Below are 11,425 nucleotides of genomic sequence, written 5' to 3'. Positions count from 1 at the left end.
TCGCTTGTTTTTACTTTTGAAAGGACATATGGGCTTACTTGGACTTCAGGGTGAAGTTGGTGCCACATCTCTTCTTCTTTTCTTTTCTAGCCACACCACACATCTTGTGGAATCTTAGTTTCCCTGACTAGGGGTTGCACCCAGACCCCAGCGGTGAAAACGCCAGGTTCTAACCACTGGACTGCCAGGGCATTCTTGTTGCTGTATCCTGAATCTCTGAACCCCGTGAGTGCGCCGGAACAGGGCAGGAGAATGGCTCTGGAGTTCTAGGGTGACATGCTCTCACTGGGCACGGAGATGTCACCATCCCTTCCTTGAGGGCCTGGCTCCACCCTTCAGAGCGGTGGAGTGGGTTCCAGGGTGTTTAGGGGGCATTCACTGTAAAGGATGGTGGTGGGGGAACAAAACCTGCTCACTTCCCTCTCCTAAGAGATGCCTCCCCCACCCCCATTCCCGCCCCAGCCACTCTACTGTGGATGTTCACCAGAACCTCCCACCAGGGCCCCCACCTTTTCTTGACCAGCAGGGGCCCCAGGGGATGGTGAAGTGGCTCACAAGGAAGTTTCACCCAGGGCCCTTGCAGAAAGGCCTCCCTGAACCAGAAACTTTACTGCGCAGGCCTGGGGGTGTGGGGCGGAGTTAGCTTAGGAGAGGAAAGGGCTTCTTCCCACAGAGGAATGATTAGGGGGTGAAAGCCGAAAAGGCAGTGGCCTTCATCTGGTCACAGGTGCGAAGGGGGGGCCACACAGTGCCCTCCAGTGTGGCAGGGTTGTGAGTGCCCATGGAAGAACCCCCAAAACCTGTCAGTGGGTGACGTCCAGCTGTGTGCCAGGATAGTGTTGAGGCTGCCTCACCCTCTGGAAGCTTGGAGCAAGGAGGGAAAAGGTCACAGTCATAGGGGAAGGTATAAATGCTCCAAGAGTGGGTAGTACAAATGCTAAATGATTATCAGGAGGAAAAAACCCCTGGGAAGGCTTCCTGGAAGAGGTGGGATTCTGGTTTGAGCAAAGGATGAAATCGAATTTAGAAAGATCAGGAGGGAGAAGACTGGGCAAAGTGTGCAGAGGTAATAAGGAGGTAACACCAAAGAACTTAATAACCCTGGATGAGATGTGCCATTGAAGGTTTCTGAATAAAGTTAATGACCCAGTCTGCCAAGTGAGGTTGCAGTGAAAAGATGGTTATCAATGAGGATGACTATTCTCCTGGCACCATGATCTTGAACTTATCAGAATTTTGAGAAAATAAATTGTAAGCCAATAAGAAAAAAGAAACGTGTTATAACCTAGACTTGAAATTTGGCAAGGGAATGCAGTAGGGAAGAGGTCTGACGTCTTGAGCTCATCCTGTGTGCCAGATACGTGCTGTGTATGCAGGTCAGGAAGCAACAGAACTGGACATGGAACAACAGACTGGTTCCAAATAAGAAAAGGAGTACGTCAAGGCTGTATATTGTCACCATGCTTATTTAACCTATATGCAGAGTGTGCCTGGAGAAGCCCAGGGACAGGGGAGCCTGGTGGGCTGCCGTCTATGGGGTCGCACAGAGTCAGACATGACTGAAGTGACTTAGTCTGCAGCAGCAGAGTACATCATGAGAAATACTGGGCTGGATGAAGCACAAGCTGGAATCAAGATTGCTGGGAGAAATATCAACAACCTCAGATATGTAGGTGATACCACCCTTACGGCAGAAAGTGCAGAACTAAAGAGCCTCTTGATGAAAGTGAAAGAGGAGAATGAAAACGTTGGCTTTAAGCTCAACGTTCAGAAAACTAAGATTGCGGCATCTGGTCCCATCACTTCATGGCAAACAGATGGAGAAACAGTGGAAGCAGGCTTTATTTTGGGGGGCTCCAAAATCACTGCAGATGGTGATTGCAGCCATGAAATTAAAAGATGCTTACTCCTTGGAAGGAAAATTATGACCAACCTAGACAGCATTTCAAAAAGCAGAGACATTACTTTGCCAACAAAGGTCCATCTAGTCAAGGCTATGGGTTTTTTTCCAGGCAAGAATACTGGAGTGGGTTGCCGTTCTCGTTTCCAGGGGATCTTCCCAACCCAGGGATCAAACTCAACGTCTTCAGTCTCCTGTATTGGCAGGTGGGTTCTTTACCACTAGAGCCACCTGGGGAGTCCCTGTGAGGTCATAGTGAAAGAAGAACAGGTGTGGCGAGACCAAGAACTCTCTCAGGCTCCCTGAGAGCTGACCCTGAACCTAGCTGCTGAGGAATCTGTGTTCAACGACTACACATTGCCAGCTGGGTAACCCACAGCTTCTTCAATGCTTCTCCCTGGATCCCAGAGGCCAACCTCACCAAGATGCCAAGCCCCACAGGTGGTGCTGCGGGACACTTCCTTCCTCTCCCCTCCCTCAGGCAGTCGTGCTTGCTGCCCTTCCCATCTGCATTTGCACCACTGCCTCTTTGTCTCTTACCCAATTTCTCCTGGGAATTGGAGATTATTCTGAGCACACACACACACTCACATGGCTATAATCTCCAACTTTTTTTTTAAGTCACCATTTTATATGACACATTATTTTTAATTTTTATTTTTGGCTGTCCTGGGTCTTTGTTGCTAGGAGGGCTTTTCTCCAGTTGGGGGTGCATAGGCTTCTCACTGGGGTAGTTGCTCCTGTTGTGGAGCAAGGGCTCTAGAGCTTCAGTAGTTGGGGCTCTTGGGCTCTAGAGCACAGGCTCAGCAGTTGCGGTGCACAGGCTTAGTTGCCTGAGGGCACATGGTATCTTCTCAGATCAGGGATGGAATAAGTGTCTCCTGAATTGGTGGGTGGATACTTTACCACTAAGCCACCAGGAAAGCCCATCGCCAACGTTTTCAATAGTAAGCATGTCGTCAACCTGCAAGTAGAGCCCCTGCTGTGAAAATCTGGACACGTTAGTGTTGCTTCACAGGAAACACGCACAGCTAAGGATGGCGACTTGCCTGGGGGCCTGCTGTGCAGTAGCGCTGCTTCTGCTGAGGACAGAGCTGCGGGTAAAAGCTTTTATAGTCAAGAAGAAAACACAGCAGCTGGGTAGAAAACCTGTAAGTTTGAATTTTGTGTGCCTAAGGGGTGTGCGTGAGAAGAGAAAGCCGAGGCTACTTTCGCTTGTTTTGCTTCCGAAATAAAGTGTAAGACCCGCCCTGTGAAGTCTGTGAGGATTAGGAGGTAGTGAGAACATCCTGGGGCTAGGGACAGAGCACCCAGAATGAAAGCCAAGAATTGACGTTTCGTTGATTTATCAGGCTCTGTTCCAGGCGTTGGGGATACAAGGAGCAACACAGCATTCCTGCTCTCCTGGGTCTGACATCTAGTGGGGAATCAATAAATCAAAGTACTATTAGTAAATAAAATATATAATAAGCTCGGGCGCTCGAAAGAAGCAGGAGCAGGGAGGGGATGAGGCATTCCTAAGATAATTAGGCAGAACATTTGGTGCATGTGGAACGTTATCGTAAGATGACAATACTTGTCAGTACGAGTTCATTTGCATCTCCAGAGGTTTCTAATTTCAAATAGGCCCCATACCTTTCGATATGTGTCTCTGGGAAAACAGGGGAAGACTCTCAAATCGGGGGTTCCCTGGTATTCGGACACTTACGGTACTCAAACCCCGGGGCTGCAGCGGGAACTCTGGCCGTAGGCCCCGCCCGGGTGTGGGCCCCGCCCCCCGGGTATGTGCGCAGGCGTGCACGAGGATAAGAGAGAGGCCGGGAGTGCGCGTGGACCCAGCCGGCGCTGAGCTGGGGTGGTACGATGAACGGTTGGGTGGCTCGGGGTCTAGCGCGGCGTGCTGCGGCCCTAGGCCTGGGGCTGCGGGTACTTCTCTGCTTCGGGTTGTGCCTGGAGATCGCCCCGACTCCGATCCAGACCTGGTCCCCGACCCAGGCCCCAGGTGAGTGAACTTGCAGCCCGCGAGCCCTCTCCCACTGCAGTCTAGCTCCGCCCTCGCCCGCCAGCAGCGCTTCACCATTGGCTACGCCGCAAGTCTGTCCAGGACACTCCCTCCGCACTTGGGTCTAGGGGAGCCTAGCCCTTCAAAGAGCCTTCCCCAGTGGTGGACTCTTTGCCCGGGTTGCTGTGCCTGCCTTTAACTGCCCTGCTTCGGCCCTCTCACACCCGGCACCTGCTCTGCTTTGTCGTGCCTCATTGTCACCTCCAAGCTGCCCTTCACCCCAGCACAAGCAGGAAAGTTCTTTACAGACTCTGGTTGTCCGACCTCCAACCTTAACGCGGCTGGTTATCTGGCGCCTGCTTCCCGGGGCGATTTGTCTGAGTTTCCTCGGCGACCATCTCCCGCCCTCTCAACCTCTGCACCTTCCTTCTCTGGACTTATGAGAGAAAGAAGGATCTTCCCTGGCACCCCAGGCCCTAGGACACGTTTGCCCTGGCCTCAGTGAGGTGGCTCTCTCAGAGGTTCCTAGAGGCAGTGGGACAGGTTAGAATGACCTCCCTGTGCACACTGGTGCCCCCGACTTTCAGCTGTAGACTCAGATTCACACACCCGCGGGTCCTGTCTTATCTGGTTCCCCTTCTTACTCCTGCCTTTTCAAGCTAAGTGTTCCTCCTGCCTTCAAGGATCAAGACATTAACCAAGCTCAGGCTCTTTACACCCAAGCAGTCTCTTTCCTTCAGCACCCTGAGGTAGGGACTCCTAGCGTGGCCCCTTTCCCAGGTCGGGAAACTGAGGTTGGGAGGGGCAGTCACTAATCTCGCCAAACCACGGCCCTGTAAGGCCCGGTTGGCTCTGCTCTGATGCCCACTTTATAGGACACACACACACTGCCTGACTCCAGGGAGGGAGGTCAGAGATTGCTACGGAGAGGGGCAAGACTTGGGGAGGGAGCTGTAGGCTTTCGGATCCCCATGGAAGGGAAGGAAGTCGGCTCCAGGCCATTCCACAGAACTCAGGGACGGTGGGGCCTACAGGTTATTTGGGCCTGGAGGCCAGCTTGCAGACCGGCTGGCTGTGGAGGGTGGGAGCTTGGAGTGGGGCTTTACTCAACTTTGCCCCTGTGAGCAGAGGTGGAAGGGGCAAGAGGACCAGAATCAAATGGAACAGAGCTAGGCTGGGGCCAAGCCAGGTATTTGCCACCCACCCTGCTGCATCCAGGAGGAAGCTATAAAGGCCACTCCCTTCCTCGGTCCCTCAGACTCCAGTCTGCTGGCCCAGCTTCCAGGCCCTTCTATGTCCCTCCTGCTCAGGGTCCCGGAAGGCTCATATCTCAGCTGGATACAGCCCAGACCGTTGTGTGAGCTGTGTCCATTTATCATCAGGCAGTACCCTGGGTTTACAGTCAAAAGGTCACAGCCCTGACCATCACTAAGTGTCCACTTTACACAGGTACCAGTTCAAGGGCCATTGTTCTAAGACACTGGGCTTCAGGGGTCTCTGAGAGGGACCTGAGACCCCTCCCAGGAAATAAGCTGGAGACGTGAAGTCTGAAGAGGAAATCATGGAAATGCAGAGAGGAGGGAGGAGAGGGAGTACTGGGCCTGGGAACGGCAAGGGCAAAAGGTGGAAATGGGCCAGGCCTCTTGCCACAGCAGCATGGTGGCTAGGCCAGAGGGAGCTTGATGAAGAGGAGGAATGTAGGAGGAAGCAAGGTCCAGGAACGGTTCAGGGCTGGTCAGGACTTACCGGCCACATATAGGATGTAGGCTGTGAGAGGTTGAGCAAAGGGCAGGCAAGGGTGGGTGGCCTAATGGTGTGACTCTGACAGGTCTCTGGTGTCTGAGGGAGATGGGGGTGGGGAACCTGGGGAAGAGGTGGCACAATCAGGATGGGGAAAGTGGTCAGAGTTCTGGGAGGAATTCAGTGGGTGGGTCAACAAGCCATGGTGACCAAGTAGGTCCTTTACGCAAGGCCTCACTTTCTAAGTTGCTGTTGTTCAGTCACTCAGTCTTGTCTGACTCTTTGCAGCCCCATGGACTGCAGCACGCCAGGCTTCCCTATCCTTCATCATCTCCTGGAGTTTGCTCAAACTCGTGTCCGTTGAGTCGATGATGCCATTCAACCATCTCATCCTCTGTCATCTCCTTCTCCTCCTGCCCTCAATCTTTCCTAGTATCAGGGTCTTTTCCAATGAGTTGGCTCTTCAACTCAGGTGGCCAAAGTATTGAAGCTTCAGCTTCAGCATCAGTCCTTCCAATGAATATTCAGGGTTGAGATAATCAGATAATCCTTTAGGATTGACTGGTTTGATCTCCATGCTGTCCAGGGGACTCTCAAGAATCTTTTCCTTTGCTAAGGATAGCTGAGACATAACAGGCCTTGTTGACCCTGACGGTGGGCCTGAGCCAGGCCAGGTTCAGAGATGGCCCCTCCCCTAGTCTGTTTAACCACAAGCTTGGAGAGACCCTTGGGGAGACCATCTGGCCATTTGGAGCCTGGTAAAGACCCCAGGATCAGTGAGACCTGGGTTTGAACCCTGACTCTGCCACTAGCTTGTAGCCTCAGGCCTTTCCTCTCCTGTGTGTCTTCTGTAGAATGGGCATGGCTGTAGAATCTGACCAGTAGGGCTCTTGGTGAGGCTGTGAACTGCTGGGCTCCAGGCCCCTCACACAGTGCATCCTTAGCAAAGGTGGTGACCACCAGTGTAGTTCCTGGGACCTGGCTTTCTCCTGGTGGTCGCAGCTTGAGACACTGTCCTCCTAGCTGAGGGTCCAGACCTCCCACTTGTGTGCGTTCCTCAGGCCCCAGTGCAGGCTCGTGCCCGCCCACCAACTTCCAGTGCCGGAGCGATGGCCGCTGCTTGCCCCTCATCTGGCGTTGTGACGTTGACCAGGACTGCCCTGATGGCAGTGATGAAGAAGAGTGTGGTGAGTGGCCATGCCCTGGGGTGGGGCTTTTCGGGGCCATGAGAGGAGGTGCTTGTGGAACAGGTGTGGGTTTCAGGCAAGGAACTCTGAGGTGGGCGGGGCCTCAAGGAGGGCCGGCTGGATCTTTGGGTTAAAAGATGGGTTTGCAGGGCAGCAAGTTAGTGGGGTCTTGGTTGGAAGGTGGTGCTAATAGAAGGGCAGAGCCCTTGGGATGGGCAGACCTTATAGGGTCAGTCGTTCTCCGGAAGGTGGGGCTCGCAGCGGGGTGAGGGGTGGGGAGTAACCGTGCTCTCTTGGGTGGGTATTTGGCCTGACTCACCATGTACCCCCAGGTACTGAGGTACCCAATGGAAGCCCCTCCCCTTGTGACATCATGGATGACTGCCCTGACCACAATAAGAATCTTCTCAACTGCGGGCCCCAGCCCTGCCCAGAAGGCGAGCTGTGCTGCCCGCTGGATGGTGTGTGTATCCCAAGCACGTGGCTCTGCGATGGCCACCGGGACTGTTCCGACTACAGCGACGAGCTTGGCTGCGGTGTGTGGCTATGGGGGCAGGGAGGCTTGGTCAGTAGAGCAGGACGCATGACACATTCCAGTGTGTGACGAGGCTGGGAGGGTGCACATGTGTGTCTGCCTGAGCCCGCATATCCATGGGAATGCAGGAGGGCACTCGGGCAGCAAGTGCTTACCAGCCTTGCTCACTCAGTCTGGGGCTGGAGGGTGAGTCCCAGGTTCCCTCATCCCGGGGCACCAGGACACCCATTCATCCTTCCAGCCCCAGAGCTCCCTGCCCAGCTGCTGAATGCCTGGACTTGTTGCAGGAACCAAGACCCACGAGGAGGGGAGGACCATGTCCACGGGGACTCCTGTGACCCTGGAGAATGTCACTTACCTCAGTAATGCCACAGTCACCACCATCGAGGACCGGGACTCCGTTCAGTCCGGAAACCGAAATGTTTATGGGATTATTGCAGCTGTAGGTAATATGAACAGCTCCTGCCCCCATTCCCACACCTAGAAGCTGCCCTGGAGAATGGACAAGCTACATACTCCCCTTTCTGGTGTGTTAGGAGCTTGGTGGATGTGGGGGACTCCCGGTACCCCCTTACCCACTCCCCTCTCTCTTTCCCCACAGCGGTGCTCAGCATCAGTCTGGCTGCTGGCATCCTGTTTGCGTTGTCCCGGCTTTGTGCCCAGGGATGCCTGGCCCCGCTGGGACTGCTGGTGTCCATGAAGGGGTCACTGCAGCCAGAGAAGAAGACCTCGGTGCTCTGAGCATGTGCTCTCACCCCCACATCATACGTCCTCCAAGTATGGCAGGTAGAGGGGACCCACATGTGGCTGCTACCACATCAGCCCCCAGACCTGGCTTCTTCTGTCCTCACAGTGCCAAGCACCTGCGCTCCTGGATAGGTGACCCTGGAGGCTGGGGTTGCCTGGATCCTCCCCTGGACACGAGGAGCCTGGATGGGGAACATGCCATAGCTGGAACTGAGGGGCTGGCCCTGGATCACTCTTGGGGCAGCCCCCTTACTCAGATACTATTGCTACCTCTGTTTGAGAGTAGTGATTAAAGCTAGTTCACATCCTTTGTCTGCCTTTGGGCCTCTGTCTCCCTCTGCCTGGGTGGTCTGGGGGCTCTGTGTAGCCCCTTCTCTGTGGGGGAATGCCTGCCTATAGAGGGTGGGAATCAGGGACCCAGCCCTGGGCACCCTCTTGGCCACTCTGCCTCCTGGAATCAGGACAGGGGACGGTGGGGCTGGGAACAGTTTGCATTCCCAGAGAGGAGCAGATCTTGGGCGGTGCCTCCTGGAGTGCTGGCTGGGGGGCCTCCATCCGTTTCGGCTTCCTGTCTTTGAGACAGAAGCTGGATCTCCCGGTTGGTCTCCACCTTGTTTCAAAATGTAGGTTTTATTATTATTCAGGCATGCTGAGGCCTGAAAAGACTGATACTGAAGCTAAAGCTTCAATCTTTTGGCCACCTGATGCAAAGAGCCGACTCATTGGAAAAGACTGATGCTGGGAAAGGTTGAGGGCAAAAGGAGAAGGAGGCAGCAGAGGATGAGATGGTTAGATAACATCACTGACTCTGGACATGAATCTGAGCAAGCTCTGGGAGATAGTGGAGGACAGGGAAGCCTGGTGTGCTGCAGTCCATGGGGTCGCAAAGAGTTGGACACGACTGAGTGACTGAACAGCAGCAGCAGCTGGGGTGTCGGCACGGACTGTTATAAATGTCTCAGCCTGTCAACAGCGAGGCTATCAGAGAGCACCACCTAGGGCACCCGCTGGGGCCCTGTTACAGCGAGACCCGACAGATGCTCCCCAACCAGAGCCAGTGTGGCAGCTGGACCAGTGCGGGATATACTTCCCGAAAAACCACTTGGCTGCACTCTGCGTGATGCAGAACTTCCCCGACAAGGAATCAAATGCATGACCCCTGGACTGGAAGCGCAGAATCTTAACTACTGGACCGCTGGGGAAGTCCTGGCCATCAAGGAACTTTGAGGGACAAGATTTGTCCTGAAGGTCCTGGAGGGTACACGGCAGGCCCCCGACAGATCAGAGTGGGGAGGACTTCCATGGTGGTCCAGAATCTGCCTGCCAGTATAGGGGACATGGGTTCAATCCAGGCTCTGGGAAGATTCCACATGCTTTGGCTAGTAGCTGTGTTGTGCAGCTGGTGATGCGTTTGTTCACAACATTCACGATGGACGTCAGCAATCGAAAGCTTAGTGTCAGGGACTTCCAGTGGTTAAGGCTCCAGGCTTCCAATGCAGGGGCATGGGTTCGATCCCTGATTAGGGAACTGAGATCCTGCATGCTGAGTGGCGTGGCCAAAAAAGGAGAAAAGTTTACCGTCAGGCAGTCACACTGCACTGGCCCCAAGGATGAGCAGCACAGGGGGATGGTGGCTCTGGGTTGGTTGGTATGCACACGAGAGGCACAAGTCACTGGTGACTTGTTAATTATCTCCAGTAACTCGCTTACTCCTTGAGGGACAGTCCGTTCCTGGGCAGTGAGGCCCCAGCTGCCAGGGTGTTGAGACTGTAGAAAGGGGAAATTCCCTGGCAGTCCAGTGGTTACAACTCTGAGCTTTCATTGCCCGGGCTGTGGGTTCAAACCCTAGTCAGGGAGCTAATCCCTCAGGCTATGTGGTGCAGCCAAAAAAACAAAGAATACAGGAAGTGTGCTTAATATACTCTAGCTGTGGAGTGATGAGGACAGACTTCCCTGACTCTCGTTTCTTTCATGTCCTAATGGGGTGGCCGGGGCTCTGGTAGCCTGGGGAAGCACCCAGGTACCCACACAGTGTCTTGAGGCTCAGATATCCAGCAGGCGGAGAGCTGGCCCCTGATGACAAGATGCTGGGAGAGGACAGAGTTTCCTGGGGGTATGAAAGTTCAGCTTTGGGACCCTGCTCCCATAGGAGATGGGTTGTTTTTGTTTTGTTTTGTCTGTACAACGAGGGTTGAGGGATCTTCGTTCCCTGACCAGGGATTGAACCTGCGCCCTTGGCAGTGAAAGTGGAGTCTTAACCACTAGACCACTGGGCAGTTGCCCACGGGATTTGAAGTCTGGGCCTCAGGCAGCGTGCTGGGGGCTCGAGTTCTGTCAGACAGCTGTGGGGGCTTGGTAGGTGGGCTGCAGCCAGGATAGGGGATCTTGATCAACAGTGGAGCAGAGGGTGCCCAGCCTCCTGGGGTACAAGGCCTTCCCTTGGTGCCCGCTGGGCACCCCCAGCCCCCAAGCTGGGCCCACGTTTCATGCTGCAGAACTGGAACACTGATGGGCTTCTGGTTGTCAGGAAGGAGTTATGCCAGAGGGTAGAATTTTCTTTTTTTTTTTTTTAAGATTTTTTTTTTCCACCTTCATTTTTGTTCAGGTGTGGCCAGCCAGAGTGGGCCATGGAGGCAGGTCAGGGGGTGCGAGGCTGGTGTCAGACTCCACCTGAGCTGATGAGGTCTAAGGTCTGGATCTTCCTCCGGTGTCAGCTGGGTTTCCAGTGATCAGTGGCACAAACCACTCTGTACCCACCGGCCCCAAACTCCCACTGGTATATTCTCTCACCTGGCTGGTGTCTCTTTATTTTCCCATGAATGGTGGCTGCTGGCATCTCGGGCTGGACTGGCTGGATGTCACTGTGTCACTGGACGGCACCAGGGTCATGTCTGGTGCACAGGTGGGTGGGGGTGCCTGGGACAGCTGGACCTCTCCCTCTGCGTGGCTTCTCCAGTTGGCCCTTCTATGTGATGACCTGAGGGGGATGACCGAAGTCCTTTTCTGACAACTCGGGCTTCCCCAAAAGTAGAGAGCCAAAGCCCCCAGAGCTTCTAACACTCAGACGTAGAACTGGGCCACCAGTTCCTCCGTGCTCTGCTGATTCAGTGGAGTTTCAGGTCAGCCCAGATGTGTGTCAGGGGCAGAGGTGGTGACCCCACAAGGGCATGAACGCCAGGGAGGCCTGATTCATCAGGGCCACCAAGGGGACAGAGGGCCGGGAACGGGCAGGCTGTGGTGGGTGACTCCTGGCCACTGGAGCCTGCTGAGTGACCGTGGGCAAGTGGCTTTGCTGTCCGAGGGCCAGCTTTGTC

General features: G+C 54.5%; 1 protein-coding gene across 1 annotated transcript; it reads left to right on the top strand.

Annotated features, from left to right (window-relative positions):
* The first annotated feature begins 3,688 nt into the window (after window positions 1-3,688).
* Window positions 3,689-8,431, top strand: CD320 (CD320 molecule). Its single transcript, XM_005890724.3, has 5 exons — window positions 3,689-3,902; window positions 6,704-6,829; window positions 7,162-7,365; window positions 7,652-7,810; window positions 7,966-8,431. The coding sequence occupies exons 1-5, from the start codon at window positions 3,764-3,766 to the stop codon at window positions 8,103-8,105; spliced, it is 768 nt and encodes a 255-aa protein (XP_005890786.1). The 5' UTR covers window positions 3,689-3,763; the 3' UTR covers window positions 8,106-8,431.
* Window positions 8,432-11,425: the final 2,994 nt, after the last annotated feature.

This window comes from Bos mutus, chromosome 7 (assembly GCF_027580195.1).
Source record: "Bos mutus isolate GX-2022 chromosome 7, NWIPB_WYAK_1.1, whole genome shotgun sequence".
NCBI lineage: Eukaryota > Metazoa > Chordata > Mammalia > Artiodactyla > Bovidae > Bos > Bos mutus.
This window is presented reverse-complemented; position numbering and strand designations above follow the sequence as displayed.

Bases quoted from the DNA above. Each gene is read 5' to 3' on its own strand.
- CD320 (XM_005890724.3), top strand. From the start codon at position 3,764: ATGAACGGTTGGGTGGCTCGGGGTCTAGCGCGGCGTGCTGCGGCCCTA. The intron at 3,903-6,703 runs GTGAGTGAACTT...TGCGTTCCTCAG, and splicing joins GTCCCCGACCCAGGCCCCAG to GCCCCAGTGCAGGCTCGTGC. The intron at 7,811-7,965 runs GTAATATGAACA...CTTTCCCCACAG, and splicing joins TGGGATTATTGCAGCTGTAG to CGGTGCTCAGCATCAGTCTG.